The 27,232-nt window shown below is 37.2% G+C and overlaps 1 protein-coding gene across 1 annotated transcript; it reads left to right on the forward strand.

Annotated features, from left to right (window-relative positions):
• Positions 1 to 1,880: 1,880 nt before the first annotated feature.
• On the forward strand, positions 1,881 to 26,443 carry LOC141487711 (potassium-transporting ATPase alpha chain 2-like). The gene is made up of 20 exons (XM_074187202.1): positions 1,881 to 1,997; positions 2,531 to 2,644; positions 3,754 to 3,888; positions 4,108 to 4,225; positions 4,513 to 4,781; positions 5,678 to 5,876; positions 6,051 to 6,160; positions 12,803 to 12,937; positions 15,833 to 16,025; positions 17,050 to 17,225; positions 17,914 to 18,050; positions 20,623 to 20,773; positions 21,945 to 22,113; positions 22,213 to 22,367; positions 23,538 to 23,661; positions 23,808 to 23,953; positions 25,084 to 25,217; positions 25,649 to 25,750; positions 26,201 to 26,292; positions 26,415 to 26,443. Exons 1-20 carry the CDS (start codon positions 1,896 to 1,898, stop codon positions 26,441 to 26,443), a joined length of 2,790 nt encoding a protein of 929 aa, XP_074043303.1. The 5' UTR covers positions 1,881 to 1,895.
• Positions 26,444 to 27,232: the final 789 nt, after the last annotated feature.

The raw sequence follows: 27,232 nt of genomic DNA on the forward strand, positions 1-27,232 counted from the left end.
ATGGTTCTTTCTCTCTCTTGAATTTTAGAATGACCACAAACTCAGCCCTAAGGAATTAGAAGAGAAGTATACAACAAATATCATCCAAGTAAGTCACTGAGAGGATAAAGGACCAATTTCAGGAACTTGATTCTCTCTGTTAGGAGATGAAGAAAGATGGGAAACACCTTTAAGTGCCAATAATTCCTTGTAACTATAGAGAGGAAAGCTAGTGTCCTAGTTAGGTTTGTTTAGCTGCATGATAAGACTATCCCTTGACTGGGGCATAGAATTAGTCATCAGTAACTTTGGAAAGGATCCCCTGAATGATGGGAAGGATGTAACATCTCTGATAAAAGACTAAACTCTTTTACTTAAAAAAGGTTTATTCTTGTTCTTGTAATTAAGTGTGAGAGGAAAGAAGGATATGAGTTCTGGGTTGATTGGAAAAATTGTACCATCAATAAGTATAGTATCATGAGACAGGAGACTGGGAACCCTTTCAGGGAATTACTCCCTAAGCAAATTTCTTTCTTTATGAATCTTGCAATCTGAAAGTGGTTATGCTATGTATAACTAAAAGATGAGAACAACCATGTCTGTATTGCTTTTGTTTTTTGCCCTTTTCTTTGGTAAGGCAATGGGGTTAAATGCCTTGCCCAAGGTCACACAGCTAGGTAATTATTAAATGTCTGAGGTTGCATTTGAACTCAGGTTCTCCTGACTCTAGGGCCAGTGCTCTACTGTGCCACCTAGCTGCCCCCAGGTCTATATTGTTGGGCAAAGAAACCCTTCCAAATTTTTCTTTCACCAAAAAATAATACTGCTGTTTTTGTGTATCTCAGTTAAGATAGAATTTCATTACATTTAATATCTTGATATGAGGTGATTTTTTTAGCAGTACTATATATATATATTTGCTCCTGAGCAAGTTACATAATATTCTAGTTAGATAATTCTTACTTAATACTTACTCAACAGACACTTATAAAATACTTATGTTAGGTGTTCACTTCCTAGCAAAGGAGAGGAGATGGATAACATGTACACAAGTGTGGCTCAATTAAAATTGTTCAAATAAACCATGACAAAAATTTTCTGGAGTTTGCATCAGGTTAGGGTCACAAGGCCATGCTTCACAGAATAGGTGAAATGTGTCTGAGGTTTTGAAGGATGGAGAAGATTTTACAACTGGGTAATACACTATATAGATATATATTTTAAAAAAGGGCTCCATTATTCAGGAGTTTTAGAATAAGATTTTTTTTTCTGTGCAAGAAATGCTTTAATTTTAGCCCTGGTTATCATGGAAATACCATAGATATAGAGTTAGGGGAAAAATAAAAACCTCAGAGGTCTTCTAACCTAACCTGATAATTTTAAAAAAGAAAAGACTGAGTACCCAAGGAGACTGTAACTTGCCCAAGGTACAGATCTTATCAGAGGCAAATTTTGAATCCAGGACCTCTGAATGCCAGTGTTAACAGCTAATCTTATTCTCATATCCTCTCTATAAATCCTTCCTCATTCTTACTCATAAAACCTCAATCCTTACTAATACCTCATTTTTTATATAGAAGAGCTCTTCTAGAAATCTAAATTGGTTTTTTTTTCCCTTTCTATGAAAATAGAACTCACAGGTTAAAAGTATAAGGCACTCAGGAGATTCACAAAGGCAAGATTTTCACTCTAAATGCAGGGATTCCTCCAACCTCCAGCAAAAACAAAACAAAAAATAGCCTATCCCCTAAAGTTCTACTTTCACAAGACTAAGTATGCCCTGCAATCTTTAACACCTGCGCCTGTCACTACAGGGTCTCACCAGCACAAGAGCTGCCGAGATCTTGGCTCAGGATGGTCCCAATGTCCTTTCTCCATCCAAAGAAACTCCAGAAATCATCAAATTCCTCAAACAAATGGTGGGTGGATTCTCCAGTCTCTTATGGGCAGGAGCTGTCCTCTGTTTCATTGCCTATCTAATTGAGTTTTCAAAGGACAAGAATGTTCCCATGGACAATGTAAGTACCTAAAAATATTTCTGCAGTGGTTTTTGTCATTGACTTCTCTATCATAGAAAGGATACCAGAGGCTGAGTTCTGGACTGACAGACAGAGAAAAGGGAATCCAATCCTGATTCTACCATGCAATCACTCGAGTAGGGTCAAGTTGCTAGCCTACAGTTTCTATATCTATAAGATAGGAAGAAGTGGGTAGAGATGGCTGTTGTTTCTATGCCATAGACAAGAAATAGGAAAGCATCATGAGTTCCTAAGGGAAAAAAAGGTCTTATTATCAAAAAGCAGCATCCTTGGACTCTAACCTCATCCTTTTAAGGTCTGCTTCCTCTCTTCTTAGTTTAGGAAGTGAAGCATTTTGAAAAACCTTTAGGAGATTCCTAGGGTTTGACAACTGAAATGTAGTAAATTGTTCCTCACTGACCTGTATAACAAAGACTTGGGCATCCAACTTAGATGATTGTAGATTCCCACATTAAGAGGCTCATTTTTGAGTTCAGTTTTTCTGACATGTGTTCCCTCTCCTTTTCTTGAAGTTCTTTTTAGGTATTGTGCTTATTGTGGTGGTTATCCTCACTGGGATGTTTGCTTATTATCAAGAGGCAAAAAGTACCAACATCATTGCCAGCTTCTCTAAGATGATTCCTCGGGTAAGTAGCTCAAAACTCCTTGGACCTAAGTCCTGTTGCTTGTTGCTACTCCTGCACCTTTATATAGTTCTGTCTGGTTTGTTCTTCATTGACTTATAAAGTACCATCAAAGTAATTCAGACAGTAACCTTTAGTGAGCTATTTATTAAAACAGAGTGAAATATCTACCTAGCAGGTTGAGTCTAAACTCATTCTATCCCTTTCATATCCCCAATTCTTTGCCTACATGCATTAACATTGCCACCAGAAGACTGGTGGAATTGATTAACCAGATTGCATAGAATGATTTTCCTGTAGTAGGTTTTCTGTATTATGCTTGAAACTCACTATTTTCTTCTACAACAGTCAAGTGCCAATGTTAATTGGGGTTGAGCATAAAGAAGGGAAGAATCTGCCTCATTACTACTACAATTATGACTTTTATCACACAAAGAGAACACAAAGTGACTTACAGTCAGGAAGATTTGGCTACCTCAAGTATTTTCTAATTGCATGATTTTAGGGTAATCTCTTAACTTTCTCTGGACCCTCTATGCTCTCAGCTGTATAATGTGAGGGCATTGTACTTGTTGGACTCAAAGATTCCTTACAGTACTAAATCTGAGATCCTGGATTTTTACTCAGATCTTCATGATTCAATTTAAAATTCTTCCTGGGTTCCATAGCTAGCATCAAGTTCTGCAGGCAACTATCCTGCACACTAAGCACTTAGAGGATTTCAGGGCCTACAAAAAATGCTTATTGTTCTACTTACAACCCACTGACATGGTTGGTAGGGTTCTGGACTAGGAGCAAAGTAAACGAGTTTAAATCTCACCTTAAAAACTAGCTTGTAACCCTGGGCAAGTCATTTAACCTCTCTTGGGCTCAGTGCCTTCATCTGGAAAAGGGGAACAGTAATAGCACCTGCCTTATAGGACTGTTGTAAGGATCAAATAAGATAATATGGGTAAATCATTTTGCAGGTCTTAAAGCATTATCTAAATACTAAATAGTCTTGCTACAGCTACAGCTCTAGCAATTTCCCCTGATAATGAATATCCAGACCAAGGGTAGGTGAAAAAGATGCCATATTAGGGTCTGAATTTTTTACTGTTTTAATTTCCCAGCAAGCCCTTGTCATCAGAGATGGAGAAAAGAGGGAGATTCCTGCAGCACAACTGGTTGTAGGAGATATTGTAGAGATTAAAGGTGGAGACCAGATTCCTGCTGATCTCAGGATCCTGGCATCACAAGGATGTAAGGTAAATTCAATCTTAAGGAGGAATGAATCTGGTCCCAGTCTCTGTAGCAGTCTCATCCAATCCTCCTTGATTAAAAAAATGAGAAAGACATAGTGTCTAATTCTAGATCTTTTTCAAATGAATCTTCATGAAATTACTTTATATCTTAGTATAAATTTGTGTTTACTTTAGATGTTTCTTTCAAAAATTTTTGTTAAATTAAATTGATTTAATTCACAGGTAGATAATTCATCTCTTACTGGGGAATCAGAGCCTCAGACTCGCATTTGTGATATTACCCATGAGAATCCTTTGGAGACAAAGAACATTAGTTTTTACTCTACAACTTGCTTGGAAGGTAGGTTTGTTGGAATATATGGAGTAGACATTCCCTAAAAATTAGAGGTTCCTCTGTTCAGTCTCTTGGTCTCCTTCCCAACAATCTTGTATGAATATAAGATTTTTTTTTTTTTTAGGAAAACCAAAAAGATATAGTTGATCTAATATCACACATTTCTTCAGATCAGGGTAATGCTTACCTTGTAGTTGTGTCAGGTCAGAGGATCAAGACAGAAGTCCAAGCAGTTTAGCCCAAGCCTAATAGGCAAGATCTCCTAGAATATCATCCATATATTTTTCTTTCAGGAACAGCTACTGGAATAGTTATCAACACAGGTGACCGTACCATCATTGGAAGAATTGCTTCATTGGCTTCTTCTGTTGGGCATGAGAAGACACCAATTGCCATTGAAATTGAACACTTTGTCCATATTGTAGCAGGGGTAGCTGTTTCTATTGGTATCGTGTTCTTCATCATTTCAATATGCATGAAATACCGGGTCCTAGATGCTATCATCTTCCTCATTGGCATCATTTTGGCTAATGTACCAGAGGGTCTGGTAGCTGCTGTCACTGTGAGTCCATGATGTGATCCACACTCTCTGACTTCATCCTTACACTCCTAATATCATTGAGAATTAAAGCCCCTATATAAACTAGTATAACAAGTTATTTCAGCGTTTTTAGAGTACAATGCTTTCCCACTTGGAGGCAATACTTCAATGTCTTATATAGGTTGGGTATTGGAGGAACAAATAGGATTACTTAGGATAATTTCAACCTTAGAATCTGTGATCATAAGATTCAAATCTTTCTTTTCAGAAGATCTGTAAGTAACCTTATGTGTACATTACTCTAGTCTTGCCTGGAAGTAAAGTGAGAGATTCAAAGAGTAAACTTCAAATTATAAAGCTGTCTTTATGTTGATCTCTTACCTGAATTTGGCCTATAAACTGAGGTATAGAAGACATTGAACTCTGGAGTGTCTTTAAGAGGGTATACAGTATCTTCTTTAAGATCCAGAATATGAAATGAGTGCTTTAGGACGTCCACTTGGGCACAAGTTTTTCCAGATAACTCTTTTGTAATCTTTCTGAAGAGGGACATAATTGCTCAGGTTGACCCAAGATCAAAATGGTGATTTACATCCATCTGGTACAGACTTTCTAACTGTCCTTTGCAGCTTAGTCTTTATGGATAACTTTGTTCAAAAGATGAAAGTACCACATTTGTGGTTTTGTTTCATTAAAAACAAAAACCTTTTGACATCATTCAACCAATGAAATGCCCAACCTTTTTCTTTAACAACCATGACTACTTAGTTACTCCCAAATCCATCTAGCTATGAATATTGATCCTGGTTATTCATAAAAGATAAGTCAAAATGTGGTTTCTACAGAAATTGTTAAGCAAAAGATCTTTTATCTTTTGACTCATTGAGTTTATATTTCTTTCCTTTTTTCATTTTTAGGTGAGTCTGTCACTAACAGCAAAAAGGATGGCCAAGAAGAACTGTCTGGTGAAGAACCTGGAAGCAGTGGAAACTCTGGGCTCCACCTCCATCATCTGCTCTGACAAGACTGGAACATTAACACAAAACCGAATGACTGTGGCCCATCTTTGGTTTGACAACCAGATTTATCAAGCTGATACAAGTGAAGATCAGAGAGGTAAGGTTTTAGAAACAATCTCAAGGATGTGGAACTGAGCATAGGAAGTTAATGCCTACTCTGATAGGGTGAACAGGCTGGTTGTGAGATCTATTTGGACCTTGCAGATATACAAGATCACTTTCCTCTCCTAGTCCCAGCTACAGCTACATCATTCTTTTCCTTGCTTTGCAGATCAGCTCTTTGACCAAAGTTCTGCAACCTGGGCCTCCTTATCCAAGATTGTAACACTATGCAACCGAGCTGAGTTTAACCCAGGACAGGAAAGTATACCCCTCATGAAGGTAGGACTTCTGTTTATCTGAGTGTGACATCAAAGCCAATTTTCTAGTGGATCTTGTTTTCCATCTCTCTTTTATTGTGCTGCTACTGGAGAGGAGAATTTGCTATTTAAGACTGTTTGAAGTGCCAACTTGTTATCTAGCCAAGTAATAAAGAAGTCCATTAGTTTCATTCTACTTTGCTTTGCAGAGTCAAAGGAAAAACTGGGGGAGGTCTCAAAATTCTGACATCACGTAGTGTGTTGTAGTAATTTGAACAAGTTTGAACAATTCATTGTGATTCCTCCTGAATCCAACATGATGTTGAAGAAATTTTATTGATCTCTAGTGTTGAAACTATGTAATTTAATCCTATTTGTTCCTCCAAGACATAACTCATCTAAGCCATTGAGTTCATCATTTATTACTCTTACTAGATACTAGGCACTAGGACAACTAGACACAAACAGTCCCTGCCTTTGCAAAATTCACATTTTACTGGGGAGGAACTACATGCTCAAAGATAAATATGAAAAGTAATTGAATGACAAACTCTTATAACTGGAATAGGAATAGGAAATAGGAAGGCGGAATAGGAAAGGTCTCTGGTTATGAGTTGACCCTGGGCTAAAAAATCGCAGGGAACAAAGAGTAACAAAAGATAAAGTTGAAGAGAAAGTGGATCTCAGGTTTGTCAGACAGAAGATCTGTGCAAACATGAAGACTTGGGAGATAGAAAGCTGTTTGAGAGGTGCAGCAAGCTCTCCAATTTGGCTACAGTAACTGCTAAAGTTAGCATTGTGTAATTAGAAATAAGTTGGTTACAGAGTCATAAATAAATGTGACTTTATATGAAATATTTCCCTTTTTTATGTTCTGTTCATCTCTTAATCTTTTTTGCTTTCTTTTATTTATTAATTTATCATCTATTTATTTATTTATTTATTTGCTTATTTTTTTCAATTACATGTAAAGGTAGTTTTCCACATTCATCCTTTTACAAGTTTTTGAGTTCCACATTTTTCTACCTCCCTTCCTTCCCTACCCCCCTCCCCATGGCAGCAAGCAATCTGATACAGATTCTAAATGTATAATTATGTTTAACATATTTTCATATCAGTTGTGTTGTGAAAGAAGAATTAAAACTGAGGGAAAATTCATGAGAAAGAAAGAAAGACATAAGTTTAAAAAAGTGAACATACTATGCTTTGTTCTGCATTCAGACTCCATAGTTTTATCTCTGGATATAGATTCATCTGAAACTCTTTGAGCTTATCCTTGAACTTCTTTAGATCACTAACCAAACTCCACACAACACTTCACATTCCCCTCCTCTCCTCAAAGTTTCATCCTAATTTCATATTTTTCAAGGTGCTTTCTGGAATGCCTGTTCAATAGATACCAAACTTACTTTCAGTTTAAATCTATTTTTCTCCCATCCCTCCCATTTACTAGCTCTTACTGTAACCTGGCTTTCCCCTGATGACACAGACTCCCTGACTTTAACTCATTCTCTTTGGTTCTCTCCTTGAAGTCAGGGAGCTGGAATGCTCTTTGATCTTCACTGCCACTTCTGGTTCTCTCTCTTCCTCCTCTTAGTAGCTCTCTTCTTTGAGGTCCATATGAATAGTAATTCATATCTATCTCCCAATCAAAATCCTGGAGGCTGTTGTCTGTTTCCTTCCTCAGGGAGTTTAATATTTGGCTTACAATTTTTCTTTCTTCCAACTCTTGCCCTCATACTAGAGGTCTTCAACAAATGTGTTGATCCACTCTCAAATACCCTAATCACTCAGACTACTCTCCTCCCATGAGCTATTCTTCCACCCCAACTCAATTACACACAAAGAAGGTCATAACCCTGGATTCTGTCATCACCTACAAAGGTAACATCATCTATTTTCAAGAAATCTGAAATCTCCCTATCCAATCATAATCTATTGGCTTTTCCCTTTCCCACTGCTTTTCCTCACATACCTCTATTCTCCATCCCCATTGTGACCAACCCTTGAATCCTCAATTCTCTACCTGGTCATCTTTCTTTCACTAGCAACTCTTTGCTCCTCTTCCCCCTATCTTGACTCAATGGTGAACATTGTTCTGTTCTCCTGAATCCATAACTCCCTAATCATATCACCTATTATGCCCAACCAAACATTAGCCTTGGATCACTCTCAATATTTGTCATCTTCGTGCCTTCACATATTTGTCACACTTCATGTCACATTCTACTGAGTGAAGATGAAGAAAAATGCATAAGCATACTGACTGGATCCATTACCAATTTATGTTACACAGCCTCAGCTGGTCCCTCACTGTTTCTCAGTGATCCTACTACACATCCCTAATCTAGTCACTATTCCACTCTCCAAATTTACTTTTTCAAACCTTTAATCCTCTTCAACTTCTCTCTCTCTCAGATGAGAACTTGGCTTGATATTTTACAGAAAAAATTGAGGCTACTTACTATGAATGAACTCTTCTAACTTCTGCCTCTTCTCCTATCACTTAGATGTTTCCACCTGTTTTTCCTACTTCACCCCTGTTTCTCATATTGAAATAGCCTTACTCCTTACTGAGGTTAACCTCTTTTAGCTGTCCAAGTGATACCATTCCATTTCATTCCTTCCTTCTAACAGATTATGCCTCTGTTATTGCCACTCTTTCACATATTTTCAATATTTCCCTTTATTGATTCCTTTCCTAGTGCCTACAAACATGCCCATGTCTACCCCCATACTGAAAAAACTCTCACTTGATCCTTCTGTTTGCTATTATCTGATTTCTCTTTTGCCCTTTGTAGACAAATTCCTTGAAAAGGATACTTACCTTGAAAAGGATACCTGACTTCCTCTCTCCCTCTCCCTCTTCCTCTCCCTCTTCTCTTCCTACTTCTTCTTTCTGTCTGTCTTCCTTTCTCTGTCTTTCCCTTTAGCTCCTTACAATCCAACCTCCAGTCTTCTCATTCCTCCAAAAGTGCTTTCTCCAAAGTTATTAGGAGTTTCTTGATTTCAAAATCAAATAGCTTTTTCTCAGAACTTGTTCTCTTGGACCTCTTTGCAACCTTTGACACTGTTGATTATTCTCCACCTTAAAAATACCTTCTATCTAGTTTTCCTTCTGCCTGTCTGATCACTTCTTCACTATGCTCTTTGGGTCCTCTTCCATAAGGTGCCCTCTAACTGTAGGTGTTCCTCAGGGTTCTATATTGGGGCCTCTTTTCTTCTTCTGTACTACATTTGGTGATCTCATCAGTTCCCAAAGATTTAATTACCATCTTTATGCTAATAATTCTCAGTTCTATTCTGCTCCAATCTCTCTGATCTCCGTTCTCCCATGTCCAGCTTCCCTACTACAACATCTTAATGTATGCACAAAAAAGAACTCATTATTTGTCTCCTTCAATACTCCCTGACTCATACCTTTCCTATTACTGTGGAGGACAACATTATTCTCCCAGTCTCTCAACCTTCCTAGCCAGAGGTCATCCTGGACTCCTCACTGTCTCTCACTCATCATACCTGTTGCCAAAACCTGTCAATATCTTTTCTTTTGACCCTTCAATTACTCTAGTGTAGACCCCCATCACCCCATCACATTTCTCCTTGACTACTGCAATAGTCTACTGGTGGGCATGCCTGCCTGAAGTTTCTTTCCACTCCAGTTCATGTTCCTCTCATTCATTAAAGTGATTTTACTAAAACACAGGTCTGATCCTGTCATACTCTACTCAATAAATTTCAATAATTCCCTATTGCCTCTAGAAGCTAATTCAAACTATTCTCTTTGACATTTAAAGTCCTTCATAAACTCACCCACACCTACTTTTCCAATCATCTCAAACCTTTCTCCCTTAACAGTGGATACATTGTACCTTGACCCCAATGTAGTGGTGTCATTTTGTTTCTCCTCAAACCTGAAGGACAACAGCAACACTGTACCCTCTACAATATACTCCAGTGACACTGGCATTATGGATATTTCATATAAAAGACAATTTTTCAGTTCTGAGCATTTTCTTGGGCTCTCCCTCATGTTTGGATTCATTTTCCTCTTTTGCTCCAATCACTGATCCCCTTGGCTTCTTTTAAATTCCAACTAAAATTCCACCTGCTATAGGAAACCTCTAACTCTTCTTAATTCCAGTTCTTTTCCTTTTTAAGTTATTTCCTGTTTATAGCTTGTTCTGCTTATATTTGTTTACATGTTGTCTCCCCCATTAGATTATAGGCTCCTTGAATATAGGGACTGTCTTTTGCCTCCATGTTTCTTTGTTATATCATTCAGAAATGTTTGAGACCCTTAATTGAATGGAATGCTTCAGGTTACTTCAGGTAGCAAGACTGTCAGTTGGAGAGCAGGGGCTACTCTGCATTTGTAGATGGAATTACCTTCACCAATATAATGCATAGGTCAAGACACAAAATAAAGATAGCAACTGTTCAGAGCATTTGTAGGGTTATTCTTATCCAAGATAAAGTTTTGAACACTATTGTGTTTCAACGTATTTCATTCTCAGTTTCTCACCAGCTTGAAACTTCCTTGATTTATTTTTTAAATTTTTTCTAATTACATGCAAAGATTTCAACATTCATCCTTTTTCAGACTTATGAGTTCCACATTTTTCTAACACCCTCCCTTCCAATCCCCCTCCTCATGGCACCAAGCAATGTAATACAGGTTGCACATGTACAGTTGTGTTTAACATTTCTATATATTAGTCATGTTGTGAAAGAAGAATTAGAACTAAGGGGAAAAATAAACGAGAGAGAAAGAAATAACATAAAAGAAGTTTTAAAAAGTGAACACAGTATGCTTTGCTCTGCATTCAGGCTCCATAGTTTTTTTCTCTAAATATGGATGAGATTTTTTTCCATAACAGGTATCTTAGGATTGTCTTTGAACACTGAACTTCTGAGAGTTGCTGTATTCGTCAAAGTTGATAGATTGTTCTCCTGGTACTACTTATGTCACTCAGCATCAGTTCATGCAAGTCTTTCCAGACTTTTCCAAAGTTGGGTCATTCATGATTTCTTATAGAACAATAGCACTCCTTCATATTCATATACCATAACTTGTTCAAACATTCCCCAAATGATGGGCATCCCCTCAAATTCTAATTCTTTGCCACTATATAAAAAGGACTGCTGGAAATATTTTTGTATGTGTGGTCTTTTCCCCTTTTTTTATGATCTCTTGGGATGTAGACCTAGAAGTAGTATAACTGGATCAAAGGGTATATATAGAAACTGCCTTAATTTCTCCTCTTCTTTTCCCACTCTGCTCTGTTTTCTTCAGTTGTACATCCCATTTCTACCCCTATTTCACTAAAGCTTATTCACTGGACCTTTGTGCCTTTTTTCTCCCTTACTTAATTCAATCATTCCCTAAGCTACAGCTAATGCCATCTAAAACACAATAGTTCATCTTATCTGACCCAAACTCCTATGCTATCTCCATCATCAAAATAATTACTAGACATTTGCTACCTGCCCTACTCACTGACACCTACCCTGAAAAAACACATGTATAAAACCAAGCTAAATTTCTTCATGTTCTCAGAGTTTTAAGAAACTTAGGCATCACTTAGTTCAATCTGCTCATATAATGAAAGTGGGAATTTAGCTTGTAAAGGTAAAACTTGCCCAGAGACAAGAACTAGTAATTGGCATAAAAAAGAAAAAACTCAGGTTTACTAATACCTAATTTAGTACTCTTAGTACTCTTTCTATATTTGTAAAACCCTTATAGTGTTATATAAATTCTAGCTGTTATTATTGCTATACCATCTTGCTTTCCCCAAACTCCCATGTTAATGTCCTCTCTGTTTCCCCATCAATGCCACATTCTGCTAGTTGTCCAAGCCCCAAGTTTGGAAGTTCTTTTGACTCTCCCCTTCATTTCCTAAGGCTCTAAATTGATTGTAAATGCCTTTTCCCCCTCTCCTTTAAAATGTGACTCCTTTTAACTTCTTGGGGTCTGCCCTCATCCATCTTTTCCTAGACTACTAGGGCAGTCAGCTAACTGGGCTGCTGGATCTTAGTTTTATGCTGTTCTAATCCTTCTTATATCTCACTACCAGACTTAGACTCCTTATTTTTTCATCCTATTCTTCTGTTCACTCTTCAATGGTTCATTAGGTTATTATATCATCAAAATTCTGCCTGGTTTTCAAATCCATCTTTAACATAACCCCACCCTACCCTATCCAAACTTGTTTCTCCATTGTTGCCTAGTTTTAATCAGAACTATTTCATTACTGGATAAAATGCCATTCTTGTTTTATCTTCATGAGTCATTTGTTTTTGTCTTTTTTAAAAAATTTCTCCATTTATCCTTTTTTGGTTTGAGGCCTTAGCTCAAATGATCCATGAAAGAAAAACTGCCTGCCTCAACTACTCTAGACCTTAGTGATTTTATCTTTTTTAAAACTTATTTATTTTCTAAACAATGTAGTTTCAAAGCTTAACCCTATTGTTTTGTCTTATTCATTTATCTTCTGTTTTCATTTAAATTATAAACTCTTTGAGGGCAAGCATCCTTCTCCCTAAGTACATGGCAGGTGTTCAAAAATAGCAATAATTTTAAATGTCATGAAAGATCCAGACTTGATTATAATTTGATTTGCTTTATTCTCTTTTTTTTTTTTGAAAAAAAAATTTCCAGAAAATAGTGCTAGGAGATGCCTCAGAAGCTGCCCTCCTGAAGTTTTCAGAAGTCATCATGGGTGATGTGAAAGAAAAAAGAAAAAGAAACAGAAAAGTAGCTGAAATCCCTTTTAACTCCTTCAATAAATTCCAGGTGAGTGTTTTTCATGACCAAGGATCTTATTTATTAGTTCAGTGTTATTCTTATCTGCAATTATGGAAAGTTTCCACAGGTCTAGAGCCTGGCTTACTTAAGGTTGTTGTTTACCCAGAAGCACTGTAGGTAAAGGAGGATGAGTCTAGAGAAACTAGAAAATGTGGGTTTCCCTGCAAGAAATTCATCTATGTCTATTGTTTTAGTTTCTGATGCTGAAGAAATTGGGGTCTAGGCTTTTTTGCCTAATTACTATCAGAAACACTAAGGGAGTTATTTGTCCTTCACTCCCTCCCTCCCAATTTTTAAACATTTTTTTTTTTGCAAGGCAAATGGGGTTAAGTGGCTTGCCTAAGGCCATACAGCTAGGTAATTATTAAGTGTCTGAGACGGGATTTGAACCCAGGTACTCCTGACTCCAAGGCCAGTGCTTTATCCACTGCGCCACCTAACCACCCCTTTTAAACATTTTTTTTAGAGTTTTGAGTTCCAAATTCTATACCTTCCTCCCTTCCTGTCCTCATCCTTCTCTGAGATGGTAAACAATCAGATATAGGTTATAAATTATGTAAAACATTTCCATATTAGTTATTTTGTACAAAATGACTTGAATAAAAGAAAAATGAAAGATAGTAAAAAATATAGCTTACTTTAGTCTGTATTAAATCACAGAATACTTCATCTTTATTCCTTTGGGATTCTCTTGCATCATTGGATTGCTGAGAATAGCAAAGTCATTCACAGTTCTTCACTGAACAATATTGCCATTATTGTGTACCCTGTTCTGATTTGGTTCACTTCACTATGCATTAAGGGGCCATGCTGCACCATACAGACTGATCCCTTGTAGAGCGGCTGCTGGTTTACATGAGGGTCAGGCCTCACCGTTGGATTGCCCCAGACTGTTAGAGGCCCCTTGCTCTTGGACCTTGCTTCCCTCCCACCTTACTGAGAAATACCTTTCCTGTCTATCTGGTAAACTGCTTCCCTGCCCTAGACCAATTCTGAGGCTGTTTTCTCGTTATTTGGAGGGGAATTTGGGATGGCTTCAGAGGATTCTTCGTTCTGCCATCTTGGCTCCAGAAGCTACCCTTCATTTTATTTTAAATTTATTTAAGGCAATGGGGTGAAGTGACTTGCCCAAAGTCACACAAAAAGGCAATTATTAAGTATATGAGACCAGATTTGAACTCAGATCCTCCTGACTCCAGGACCAGTGTGCCACCCAGCTGCCCCCAACTGTCCTTAATTTTTTAAGAAGATCAGTGAATCATAGGGATGGTGTGTTTTAGTGAGACAGTTGCACAAAGTTGTCGGCCTCACTCTCAATTCCTGAATGAAATTCAGTTACAGGACAAAAGTCAAGATGATTGGTGATAGTGAATTAACTACCAAAGAGACTGTCTCATCCCCCAAATCAGTAAATAGCTAAGCCTTCAATACATTAGGGAGAGACAAATAAATGCCCTTTCCAATAGAAAGATTCTAGATTTCATGCGTTTGAGATTCTAGGGATGATGGGATCATTTTGCCAATATCTCTGGAAATTAACCTGACTTTTGCTTCAGGGATGACCAAAGACCTGCTTTTATCTTCTCCATGGAGAGAGGAATGAATTGGCATGGGAGTAAAAAATCACTCTTCAGAGTTTAAAGTATTGAGGGGAACTGGCAGTATGAGAGAAAAGTCTATTTAGTTTTAGAAATTTCCATGGTAGCTGTCTTGCTCAGTCTGGAAGAAAGTGGAATTGGGCCATAAAATAAAAATTCCTTTCTCTCTCCTCCCCCCTTCCTCCAGCCATCCTCTTACACAAACAGACACAAACTCTTTGAACTTCTAAAATATACTTAATTAATGAGGATTGATGGTTACCATGATAGAGAGAATACTTACATGTAAGAATCTCTTCATTGATAATAGATTGAAAAGAAAGAAAGAGCCCCAGGTGAATGTAACTAGGCTGAAAACTAATGGAATTTAGGTCTCTGGGTTCCTGGATTTTTTTCTTGTCAAGACTTATAATTACCATTTTGGTTAATGTTTAAGAGAACCTGGTGAAATATAATGAGACCAGTGCAAATAGACCAGTGTACTGATCATTTCAAGGATGGGAAGAAGTAGAGGGAAAATTGACTGGTCTCAGTTCTCTGAGACTCCATGAAGCTGTGCAGTCCCAGTGTGGGACTATTCACCTACTGCTCAGTCTTTCACTCTTAAGCCACAAACTGAAATAAAAACTTGAAACCTGGAAGGGAAGAGTGGGAGGAATCTTAGAAGTCATTGCTTCCTGCTGCTTTGAAACCTTCAGTCAATAATCCTGCTAATCAAATTAAGTGAAATTTGTGCTACCACCTAAAGGAATTCTCTTTCTCCTCTTTAGAAGACCTACTTCAGTCTGGGTCTATTGATTTTTTTCATGTGAAAGCCCAGACTATAGTTTTAGGTTGGGGCCAAATTCTAGTCTCATTTTCTAGTCGAAGGCATCAAGGGATATTAGAAATCACCCTGGCTTTGAATAGCACATCACTATAGAAGGAATACTGACTGTGAGGTGAATGAGAAGTCTTGGATTTAAATCTCACTTTAACTGTTTACTACCTGTGTGACCCAAGTGAGGCAAGTCATTTAACTTTTTGGGATTTCAGGTATTTCAATTCTATCTATAAAATAAGAAACCTGGACCATGGTCTCAAAGGCCCCTTCCAGCACTAGCTCTTTATACCATTAATGGATGAGACTCAAATGTATACCAAAGGCATCAATATGCTTCCTGTTTCCTGCTGCAAGGAAGTTGAGTATACCAAGAGAAAGATTGGTTGTTGTGGATCTCTTCTGCCCTCCTAGAAGTCATAGTAACAGTGGCATGTCCCCATTTACTTAATTTCTTCCTCCTAGCTCTCCATTCATGAGACAGATGACCCCAGTGACAAACGTTTCCTCTTGGTGATGAAAGGAGCCCCTGAGAGGATCCTGGAGAAATGCAGCACCATCATGATCAATGGCCAGGAGCAACCTCTTGATGAAAGATCAGCAGAAACATTTCAAACTGCCTACATGGAGCTGGGAGGCTTAGGGGAGAGAGTGTTGGGTGAGTTGACCTAGGAAGGTATCAGAGAAGGGGACACTAAGCCATTAATGCATAAAGGACCAAAGTTGAGAAATTGGACAAGTTTGTTAAAAACAGTGGAAGGTGATACCAAGGGAAGGAAATGAATCAATGGAGTAAGTGTTTCTAAAGGACATTGGAATTTCCATAGGGAAAGAAAAGCATTCATAAAAATGTTTCAAGGATTTCTGATTTTATTAATGGTCCTCCATTATCTAATGCAGAAACCATCAATGACATCATGGAAATTTGAATGAATAGTCTATACTATTTTTTTTAGGTTTTTTTTTTTTTTGCAAGGTGAATGGGATTAAGTGGCTTGCCCAAGGCCACACAGCTAGCTAATTATTAAGTGTTGGAGGTCGGATATGAACCTAGGTACTCCTGATTCCAGGGCCGGTGCTTTATCTACTGTGCAACCTAGCTGTCCCATGTCTATGCTATTTTTTAAAAATGATTAAGATCTGATTTTTATTAGTGGGAAGGGATTCCTAATACAGAAACTTTTTTTTGGGCAAAATTTTCTTATCATGTAATTTCTTTAAAAAAAATTTCTTACCATGTAGCTTCTTTAATTCAATTAGGATTGTTTTAGGACCTTTCTTACCTTTACTTTCACATGTAGGTTTTAGTTTCCTCATGTATAAGATTGAGGAATTTAGACTAATTGACCTGTAATGTAATGTATCTTTCAGCTTAAAATCTGAATTTTCATGATAAATATTTCACCTGATAGATTTTTACACTATCTTATAGCTAGATTGACACTTCTTGTAATAAGCAGAGGATACTGTCCTGTGCCTAATGAAATTCCTTTCTCACAAATATCTCCTTCACCTTTCCTGAGGGAAGTTCAGGGAAGGATCTAAGTTTCCATTCAAGAAAAAGAACTTTGTTCCTTTCATCTGCTTGTGTGGTATTGTAAGTACAATTTCTTCTAATTTTTATCTTCCTCCTGTTCTTATTGAGGTCTTTCCTTCTTTTTCCCCATGCATGTCTATTCCAGGTTTCTGTCATCTCTACCTGCCAGAAGATGAGTTTCCAGAAACTTATTCATTTGATGTAGAGAACATGAACTTTCCCACCTCTGGTCTCTGCTTTGTTGGGCTAATATCACTGATTGATCCCCCTCGATCCACTGTACCTGACGCAGTCATGAAATGCCGCAGTGCTGGCATCAAGGTAGAGTTCTTCTTTTTCTATTTTTTGCTGTCACAGATTAAAAAAGATCCTTTGAAGAAGTTTCATTTTACAAAAATGTTCTCTCTAGCAATCCCATGTATTTTCCTTTTCCCTTTTTCATTTGAGAGGCATCATGGATACAGAGCTGGCCTTAAAAAGCCAGGAAGAACAGAATTCCAGTCCCTTCAGACATGCTGCCTAACTGACCCTTGATGGAACACTAATAACCTTCTAGTGCTTTATACAGCTCTCTGAAACTCTTAAGTTGTTGAAAAGTCACATCCCTTATTCCTTTTATGTTTATAATGTTAGGGTTTTTTTTATTAGTTATTGGATATTGTTTTATTGGAACTTTTTAGAGAAGCTTCTCAGTACAGTTACTGTTTAGTCTAACATCTGAATATTTGAGTTTAGTACAGTGGAGATAAATAAAGGAATGGTCTATTCTTTCAGAATCAAGGAACATTGGTAAGAAGATATATGGAAAATGTTCTGATGCTAGACATTTCTAGGTAGAGGAAAGATACACATCACAACTAAAAGTTTCCCAAAGAGCAATTCTGTTATCAGTGCTGATTATACCTTATTTGCTCTTACCTTAGCTAAGAGCAGTCATTCTCTTTTGTCCCTCTGTTTTTACTAGGCCTGCTTCTCAGTGGTTATTTATATCTGTCTCTCCTCATTTTAGGTTATTATGGTGACAGGTGATCATCCAATCACAGCTAAAGCTATTGCCAGAAGTGTAGGCATCATTTCAGCTAATAGTGAGACTGTGGAAGATATAGCGAAACGTCTTAAAATTCCTATAGAGCATGTTAACAAAAGGTAAGAGCAATGGTAATGAAACTCTTGCCCATCTCTTTGTTTCTGAATAGCTACAGAGTTAGGGACTCATAGTATTTGGCCCACAGCCTCTTAGGCTGTTGCTGCTGAATCATTTCTTTAAATAATATACATGTACATACATACACACATATACACACATACGCACAAACATATATACATATACATATACACACAATTGCCTTTCCACTAAAGAGTTTAGGGACATTAGGGGCATTTATACACACACACACACACACATCACAATTACATATTATAACAATTTTATAACATTTAAAAAATCTTTGAATTTCAAATTCAGATTGATCAGATATAGGTTATCCTTGTGTAATCATCTTAAACATTTCCATATTAGTCATTTATATAAGAAGACTAGAATAAAAACAAAAGAATGAAAGAAAAAAAGTGAAAAATAGCATGTGTCAGGCTATATTCAAATAATATTAGTCCTTTCTCTGGAGGCAAATCGTATGCTTCATCATTAGTTCTTTGGGATTGTCTTGGATCATTGTATTGCTGAGAATAGCTAAGTCATTCACAGTTCTTCATCACACAATATTGATGCTACTGTGTATAATTTTCTTCTGATTTTGTTCACTTCATTATCATCAGTCCATGTAAGTCTTTCCAAGTTTTTCTGAAATCATCCTTTTTATCATTTCTTATAGCACAATAATATTCTTTCAAAATCATATAACACAGTTTGTTCGGACATTCCCCAGTTAATGGGCATCCCTTTGATTTCCAATTCTTAGCCACCACAAAAAGAGCTGCTGTAAATAAAAAATTGTATTTTTTTTTTGCAAGGCAAATGGGGCTAAGTGGCTTGCCCAAGGCCACACAGCTAGGTAATTATTAAGTGTCTGAGACTGGATTTGAACCCAGGTACTCCTGACTCCAAGGCCGGTGCTTTATCTACTATACCACCTAGCCACCCCCCCCAAATAGTATTCTTGATCAATATTAGTTCATATTAGTTCTACAATGGAATTAAAGAAGTTAGAACTGAAAGAGACCTTTGAGAAAGAATATCTAGTCAAGGGATTTTTAACTGGCATCTATGAATTTTTTTATATAAATATTTTTTATAGTTACATTTAAGTATACTTGGTTTCCTTTGTCATCTTAGGCATTTTATTTCATGCATTTACAATCATATTCTGAGAAGAGATTCATAGGTTTAACCAGACTGTCAGAAAAATTGATGACAAAAAAGGGTAAAGAATTTCTTGTGATCCACAGATTTTTATTTTATTGATAAGGAAACTGAACCGATGTCTTGGTAGGGAGGAATGAACCAATATCACAAAAGAATAATTTAGCAAAACTAGGATTCAAATGAATCCCTTTCCATCCCATTCCAACATGATTTTCTGTCTTATATTTGTCAAATGGTTGTTAAATCAATGGTTAGTTGTGTGGTCTTCCCTTCTTGTTCCCCATGCATGTCTATTCCAGGTTTCTATCATCTCTACCTGCCAGAAGATGAGTTTCCAAACAAAAGTTTCAGTCTTTGGTGCCTCTCTCTATAGAAAAAAATAGGAATCTCTCCACTCAGTTGCCAAATTAATCTCCCTAAGACACAGGAATGACCATGTTGATGGCTACATAAAAATCTTCAATGACCTCTGGTATAAAATACTTCTCCCCTGGCATTTAAAGTCCTGCCCAGTCTGTCTCCCACTTTTCTTCCCAGTCTTACTTCCCACTGCTCACCTTCATGGATACTACCTTTCAGCTAACCAGTCTATCCTCTGCTCATCTCTCTGACTTATTATAGATGGTCATCCTCACCTAAAATGTCCTGTTTTCTCACCTATGCTTCTCAGATTCCTAACTCCATCCAAGATATAGTTCAGGTGCCTCCTCTGGGAATCTTTCACTAGCCTCTCTAGTTGTGTTCTCTTTCACTTCTGAAATGACAGTTTATTTGGTTATGGGTATGTTGCTTCCCCTAGTAGAATGTAAACTCTTTCTATTTTGAGATGAGTCTATTTTGCCTTTGTGTCCCCGATACCAAAGAGAGAGCCTTACATGCAGGTACACTCTGAAAAAACATTTATTTGTTGAATTGATTACAAAATAATACCTACATATTTAACTGAGAAGTAAGCAAGGTGCTAGGTATTTCAAAAGAGGAAACAATTTCATTTAAGAGGAAAAATATTGAATTGGATTTTAAAGAGCAGGTAGGAAATCAACAGTCAGAGGATGATGATAAAGGAGGGTGGTTCTAGATAGAGGGAACCACCACACCCTTGCTTTTCACTGCCAGTCCTTTTGGAGTCCCTTCTATAAGGGAAGGGGACTTGATAGTTTTCCTTCTAATTACTCCCTCTGCTAGCCTCTGCTTCCCCAACTTGAATGGAGAAGGCAAGGCATATTACTGAACTAGGCTTCTCTATTTTGCAACAGTATTGGGAGCATTAGTGAAGAAGTGAGGTGCTAGTCACCTTCAGAGTATTGTTACCTACTGAGCTCCCTTGATCAAGGAGAGTCTCTCAGAATTAGAGCTGTCCTTTTTCCTTAATGGCATTTTCTTTGGTCCTTCTAGGGAAGCAAAGGCAGCTGTGGTCAATGGAATGGAGCTGAAGGAGATGAGCCCAGAGGATCTGGATGAACTCCTGATCAACCACAATGAAATTGTCTTTGCAAGGACATCACCCCAGCAGAAACTAATCATTGTGGAGGGCTGTCAGAGACAGGTGAGTCATTGGGGGTGGAGTTCAATGCCATCCTGGCATATAGTAGGTGCTCAATAAATGTTTATTGACTGACCAACTTACAGACACACAGGGGAGCCTGAGTCAGATACCTTTGTATAGCCATGAGCCTGATGCTAAACTTTATCCTAGCAGAAAGTTCTTTCTCAACACAACTTCAGTACCTTCACATGACTCAGGAAAAGAAATGATTAGTTCTTTCAAGAAAATTCAATTCAATTTCACAAGCATTCATTAATTGTCCCAGGCACCATGCCCAGTATTGGAAATACAAGGTCAAAACAAAGAGCTCTTAAAGAGCTTATATTCTAGTTTTTTCATCTAACAAAACATAATTATCCTTTCATTGGGGAAAAAAAGACAAAGGAGAAAAAAATTATAAAAATGAATCATCAAACAAAGGAGATTCCCTCCCTGACCACATGGGAAAAAAATGTCTCATTCTCACCTGTGGTTCTTTATCGGGGTGAGCAGCATGCTTCATCCTTATTTTACTGGAATAGGGGTTGATTATTGTGTTAATAATATTCTGATGTCTTTACAATATTGTAATTATTGTATAAATTTTCTGGTTCTGCTTTCTTCGCTCTGCATCAGCTCATAAAAACCTTTCTAGGGTTCTCCAAAGTGGTCCCTTTCATTATTTCTTACAGCACAATAGTATATTCATATTATATATTATGTTATATTATGTATATATATAATATATTCATATAGCATGGCCTTGATTTGAATGACTTTTCTTCTATTACAGTTTGAAGAAGATGGTGACCCCTCTAATTGTCATTCTCTAATTGTTCTCTGTTGAGTGAATTCATTGAGCTGCCCCTAGCTGTTGAGATAACTAAGGAAAGAATGTGATCCTGCGGTCATTATTTTATCAGTAGAGTTAGAGATTCCCATCTCTGTCCTCTGGCATTTTATCATTCATCTCCATTTGTTTAAGAAGGTCTGGTTTGAGGACTTTTTGGACTTTTGTTCTTTATAACACAAGGCAAAATAATCCTTTCTTCCAAAAATGGACTCTTGCAGAACATGGAGTTTTTTCTCCTTTTGGAACAGATAAAAGCTATTACTTTGATCAAAACTCTAAACTTTGCTATTTCTTGAAGTTTCTGAATTTAAAGTTTTGAATCTCAGTGTGTTCTTCTAGGATGCTGTTGTTGCAGTGACAGGGGATGGTGTTAATGACTCCCCAGCCCTAAAGAAGGCCGATATTGGCATTGCCATGGGTTGTGCAGGCTCTGATGCAGCAAAAAATGCAGCAGACATGGTCTTACTAGATGACAACTTTGCCTCTATAGTGACAGGTATAGAGGAAGGTAAGTAAGGTCCTTTCCATTCAAACAACATCTTAGACATGCCCTTCTAGTGGGCTGATCTAGAGAGTTATTTTTCTGATGTGAATATTTTTCTTATAGGTCGCCTAATCTTTGACAATCTGAAGAAAATCATTGCATTTACTCTGACCAAAAACATTGCAGAGCTTATTCCATTCCTTATCTTCATTATTGCAGGGGTACCCCTGCCCATCGGTACCATGGCCATCTTATTCATTGACTTGGGCACTGATATTGTAAGTAGATTTCTGAGGAAATAGGCAATTAAATAGATAGACCATCGAGTGTCCTAAACTGTTGGAATCATTTTTTTTTTCCTTTCTGGTTTTCCTTTCCCCTGAAGAGACTTTATTAATTTGTTAATTATTGCTCTCCTGAATTGAGCTTTTTAAAACCATTCAATTTACTTTATTTACCCTCCAAAAAATTGTACAGTACCTGTTTCTCAGGTTCCTTATCACTAAATAGGCATTGAACAAGGATCACAGGTGAAGCTACAATCAACAGTCTGCCTAATGTTTAGGGGCCCAGATAGGTTTAAGAGATCCAAGAAACATTTCCTTACTAATTCAAAGTTCTATTTTTTCAATAAAGGATAGTTATAGTGTTCTCTAAAAATCTCTTAAAATTCCTAGGATTAAAATATTGCTAATGCATGTGGCAGTTTAATGAAATCTTCTCCACTTCAAGGAAGGGGGCCACTTGCTAAAGAAAGTATTATGGAGACTAGAGGTTGAAGTAAGTGAGAGGAAAATGGAAAGATGGCATTATTCACGGTTTCAGTATTCTATAGATCTCATTAAAAATACTGAGCATAGGCCAATGTAATTTCCTTAATTATCTTTGCATCTAGAATCAGCTGAATTAATTCATGCGGTCAAAGATCAATATATGGGGGATTTTAAGTCAACCAGTTCGACTTCTTCATTTTATAGATAAGGAAATTGAAGCTCCAATGATTTGTGCAAGGTCATATCAAGCACAGGTACAGATGCTATTTCAATCAACCCAGGTTCTTTAAATCAACAAGATAATTTATAACTAAAGAATAACTAAAGAACTGTTGAGGGTACATTATTTATGTGATTTTGAAAAGCATGAAAAAAGCAAACAGAGGCAAAGGAAGGGAATTAGGCCTTGCCAACCCCTTGTCAACCTTCCCTTTCTTCTCTGCAGACAGTAATATGCTGCAGTATTTTGTCATGGTTAGAGATCTATTTCTTTTAAATTAATAGCAAATGGCTCTTGTTACTTGAAGACTTGAAAGTTTCTGGCCAAGCTGCTTCCAGAAAGTGGGGATTCACTTATTCTCTTTCTATTTAAATATTTAAATATTAACTGACCATGTTTTAGCTACAGGGCAGTAGTGAACAATTGGGTTGCACCATCTTCTTTCCCCTCCATAGATTCCTTCCATTGCCTTAGCCTATGAGAAAGCTGAGACTGATATCATGAGCCGGAAACCACGCCACAAGAAGAAGGACAGATTGGTGAATCATCAGTTGGCTTTGTACTCCTACCTGCAAATTGGTATGCTGAAGTCTAACTCCCACTTGTCACTTTAGTACCAAGGACTTTCCTACGGTTCTATTTCCTAAACATTTAGAATTACCTTTTTTTTTTTGATGTGAGCTTATCCCAAACTCATCTGTTCCTACATCTCCTTTGTCCTATAGGAATCTTGCAATCTGTGGGAGGCTTCTTTGCCTACTTCACTGTCTATACAGTCCAGGGATTCAAACCAGATCGACTCCTTTACTTTCGGTCCTTATGGGAAAATGACAGTCTTAATGACCTTGAAGATAGCTATGGACAAGAATGGGTAAGGGAGGGCAAAGTTTTATATTTATTGTCTAGTCTATTGCTCATTTGATCCAATTGCTCAAATATCATGCTCTAGAATGTTCTAGTGATACTAATTAGAATCAATGAGTGAATGAAAACATCAACACATGTTTATTTGTTCAGTGATTGCTACTATGCACTGGATACTGGAGTGAGTACAGGAAAACAAACATGATGAATGAAAAAGCATTAATTATAGACACACTAGAGCCTGCCCTTGCTCTCAAGAATCTTACATTCTAATGGTGGGAACTGATGATTTGTGGAGATTTCAGGAAAGAGAAAAGGGTACAGTCATGGTAGCAAGTTTTAGAAATGAAAGGACTGAAACCTTTAAGGCATGGTCTCTGGTGATGAAATAGACTTCTGTCTTCTCAGCTAAGAGGAGAATGCCAAGTGGTCAGTTGTAATTGTTTTTCCCATATAAGTGTTTTTCTTTATTACACAGGAGGAAAATAAAGAAAACAGAAAGAAACTGTTCTGAGCTATGTAAAAGAAAACTAAATTAAATATTACCAGATCTCAGATTAATTAAAATGGACGATTTTACTATCTATTTTTGGAGTTTGGGTGGCACAGTAGTTAAAACTCTGGGCTTGGAGTTGGAAAGACCTGAATTAAAATCCTGCCTGAAACCTACTTCTTGGTTTAGTATGGACAAGTCACTTAACTTCTGTGACCCTTAGTTTCCTTATCTATTAAATGGGAATAATAATGGTGCTTTGATCTGAATGGAACTGATTACCCTTCCAGTTGTACAATTCTTTCTGAGAAAGTCTAAATTCCTTAAGTTATATGTACAAGGTGGTCAGAAGGCAAAATTTGAGAATAGAATTATGCCTACTGGAGATGTAGCTGATTTTTTGAGATTGGAAATGGCAATTTAGAATTTTATTTGAATAACTGACCATATCAAAATTTATTATTTTTTATTAATATTGTCTTTGGTAATAGCTAACTAGAGCTGACACAAATCAACTTTATAATAGACAGAAATAACTAGGCTTCAAGCTACAACATGTAGGGATAAATAGAATATATTATATCACGTTTTCTTTTCTACTCAACTTTTTCTGGAAAATATCTATCCTTCCTGATCATTTGCAGACAAAATCTCAGCGGAAGTACTTGGAATGCACTGGATACACTGCTTACTTTGTTGCAGTCATGGTCCAGCAAATTGCAGATGTAATCATCAGAAAGACACGGATAAACTCAATTTTCCAGCAAGGTCTTTTTAGGTATCAAGTATACTTCTCAGAGGTTTATCATGCAATGAGGTGCAATTGTGTAGGTTCATCATGTTAGGACTCATGATCATTTAGCCTGATTGGCTCCAGTCAGTCATGAAATATATTAAACACCCTACATGTACTGGCACTGTGCCAAGTTTTGGGTCACATAAGATGGGATGGTGAGGACCTCTACCAGGGTGGTGGTACTGTCAGAGGAGAGAAGGAAGTATGTACAAAAGATGTCATAAAGATGAAATCAACAAGCTTGGCAACCAGTTAGACATGGTGGGGGGAGATAGTGAGAAGATGCCTTGTAGGTTGGGAACCCGAGGAACTAGGAATTTGGTGATCTGATTCCTTACAATAGTAGGGAAGCTAGGAAGAGGGGAGGATAACCAAGTGAATTAAAAATCTGTTCATCTTTATATTTCTTACAGAAACAAATATATTTGGGTTGGGATTTCATCTCAAATTATCATAGCAGTAATCCTCTCTTGTGGATTTGGGAGTATTCCAGTCCTGAATTTTACCACACTTCGGTGAGTTATCTGCCCTACTGTGGGAAGGGAAAGCACTGGTCTCCATTCTGAGGAGAATCTTAAATTAGGGGACTAGACTGGGCCAGGATAAGGATGTCTGAGTCAGAAATTTGATAGAAAGAACTGGAGACCAAATATCCCCTTTTGAAAAAATGGCTAGGCATTATAAATCATTGAGAGAAATGACAATGGATTCAAAACCACATTTCCTTTGGAAAGTTTTGAAGGAAAAAGCGTACTTTCTCTTTTCATCTTTGTAGTGTCCTTAAAAGAAAAGAACTGTTTTTGATCAGTTTAGAAAAAAACTTTCCCTGTTTTGAATCCACCTGAATTTGTTGCAGTTGCCAAGAAGGCAGTGAAGTTAATATTCCCACCACCATTTATTTGAGAAGCTGGTTCTTGACTGTGGATACACTTTGACTCTTGGATTTGCCTCTCTTTTATTTCTAGGGTTCAGTTTTGGTTTGTGGCAGTACCATATGCCATTGTCATCTGGCTCTATGATGAGTTACGAAAACTCCTTATCAGATGCTATCCAGGAAGTAAGTAACATCAAAGGAGGAGGATTTGGGTCCAGATTTCAGAGACCATGCTGAGGTTTATTGAGCATTTTACCTCTCCCACAGATGCCATAGAACCTTTTGACTCTTTTTCTCCTCCACAGGCTGGTGGGATAAGACCATGTATTACTGAACTTGCTATTGGTTCCCAAGACTATTCTTAATTTCTCCCTGGTGCTGTACTGCATTCTCCAGACATCTCTGCTGGCAAGTCTCCTGTGCAAATGGGCATTATCAAAATCCATACACTTGAAGAAATGTGTATGAAAAATTCTCATTAATATGGTTAATGTACTGTAAAAAATGAGATTTGGCTTTTTGTAAAGGCCATTTTTCTTCTGTATCTTGCTCTCTGTCCCTCTTGTTTACAAGGTATAAACTTTAATAGAGGTGGAGAGGAAAAAGAACCTGTTGAATCTGTACATAAGTTTCTACAATGTTTAACACAGTTGTAAAATCTGCACTTGTATTGGGTTTGAGACTGTTGAATTTTATGTACACTAACCTGGGCACAGTTTTGTGTAGCACAAACCCTAATGTACTGGCCTTGAAAGGTCACATTTTAAAGTAAAAAGTATTTTATTAAAATAAGATTGTGATTGTTTTGTTCTTAGATTTCCTGGGAAGGTGCTCTATTTCAACCTGGAAGGCATTTGAAGGTTATTTATTGATTTTTTTTGTGCTCTAGAAATAATGGAAGAAATAAGTTATCAATTTGTTGTGTTTAGGTGATGCATCATTTCATTCTCTCCTTCCTCCCCACTACTACTGCTTATAAAGTGTGTTGTGGGAATGTACTTGCAGAGCCAGGAAAACTAGATGGACAGACTTATTGTTAGTTGAAATAGAAAAACTCAAAGTTAGTCATGACTAGATTAGAATACAATAAGCAAAGTCCAATTGCTTGGTCAAGTGCAATTCC

Source organism: Macrotis lagotis, chromosome 1, assembly GCF_037893015.1.
Source record: "Macrotis lagotis isolate mMagLag1 chromosome 1, bilby.v1.9.chrom.fasta, whole genome shotgun sequence".
In the NCBI taxonomy this organism is placed as follows: Eukaryota; Metazoa; Chordata; class Mammalia; order Peramelemorphia; family Peramelidae; genus Macrotis; species Macrotis lagotis.

Excerpts from the sequence above, each read along its gene's own strand:
- LOC141487711 (XM_074187202.1), top strand. The coding sequence starts at position 1,896 with ATGGTGGGTGGATTCTCCAGTCTCTTATGGGCAGGAGCTGTCCTCTGT. Across the intron at positions 17,226-17,913 it reads GCCGCAGTGCTGGCATCAAG|GTTATTATGGTGACAGGTGA; the intron begins GTAGAGTTCTTC and ends TCCTCATTTTAG. Across the intron at positions 23,954-25,083 it reads ATAGCTATGGACAAGAATGG|ACAAAATCTCAGCGGAAGTA; the intron begins GTAAGGGAGGGC and ends GATCATTTGCAG.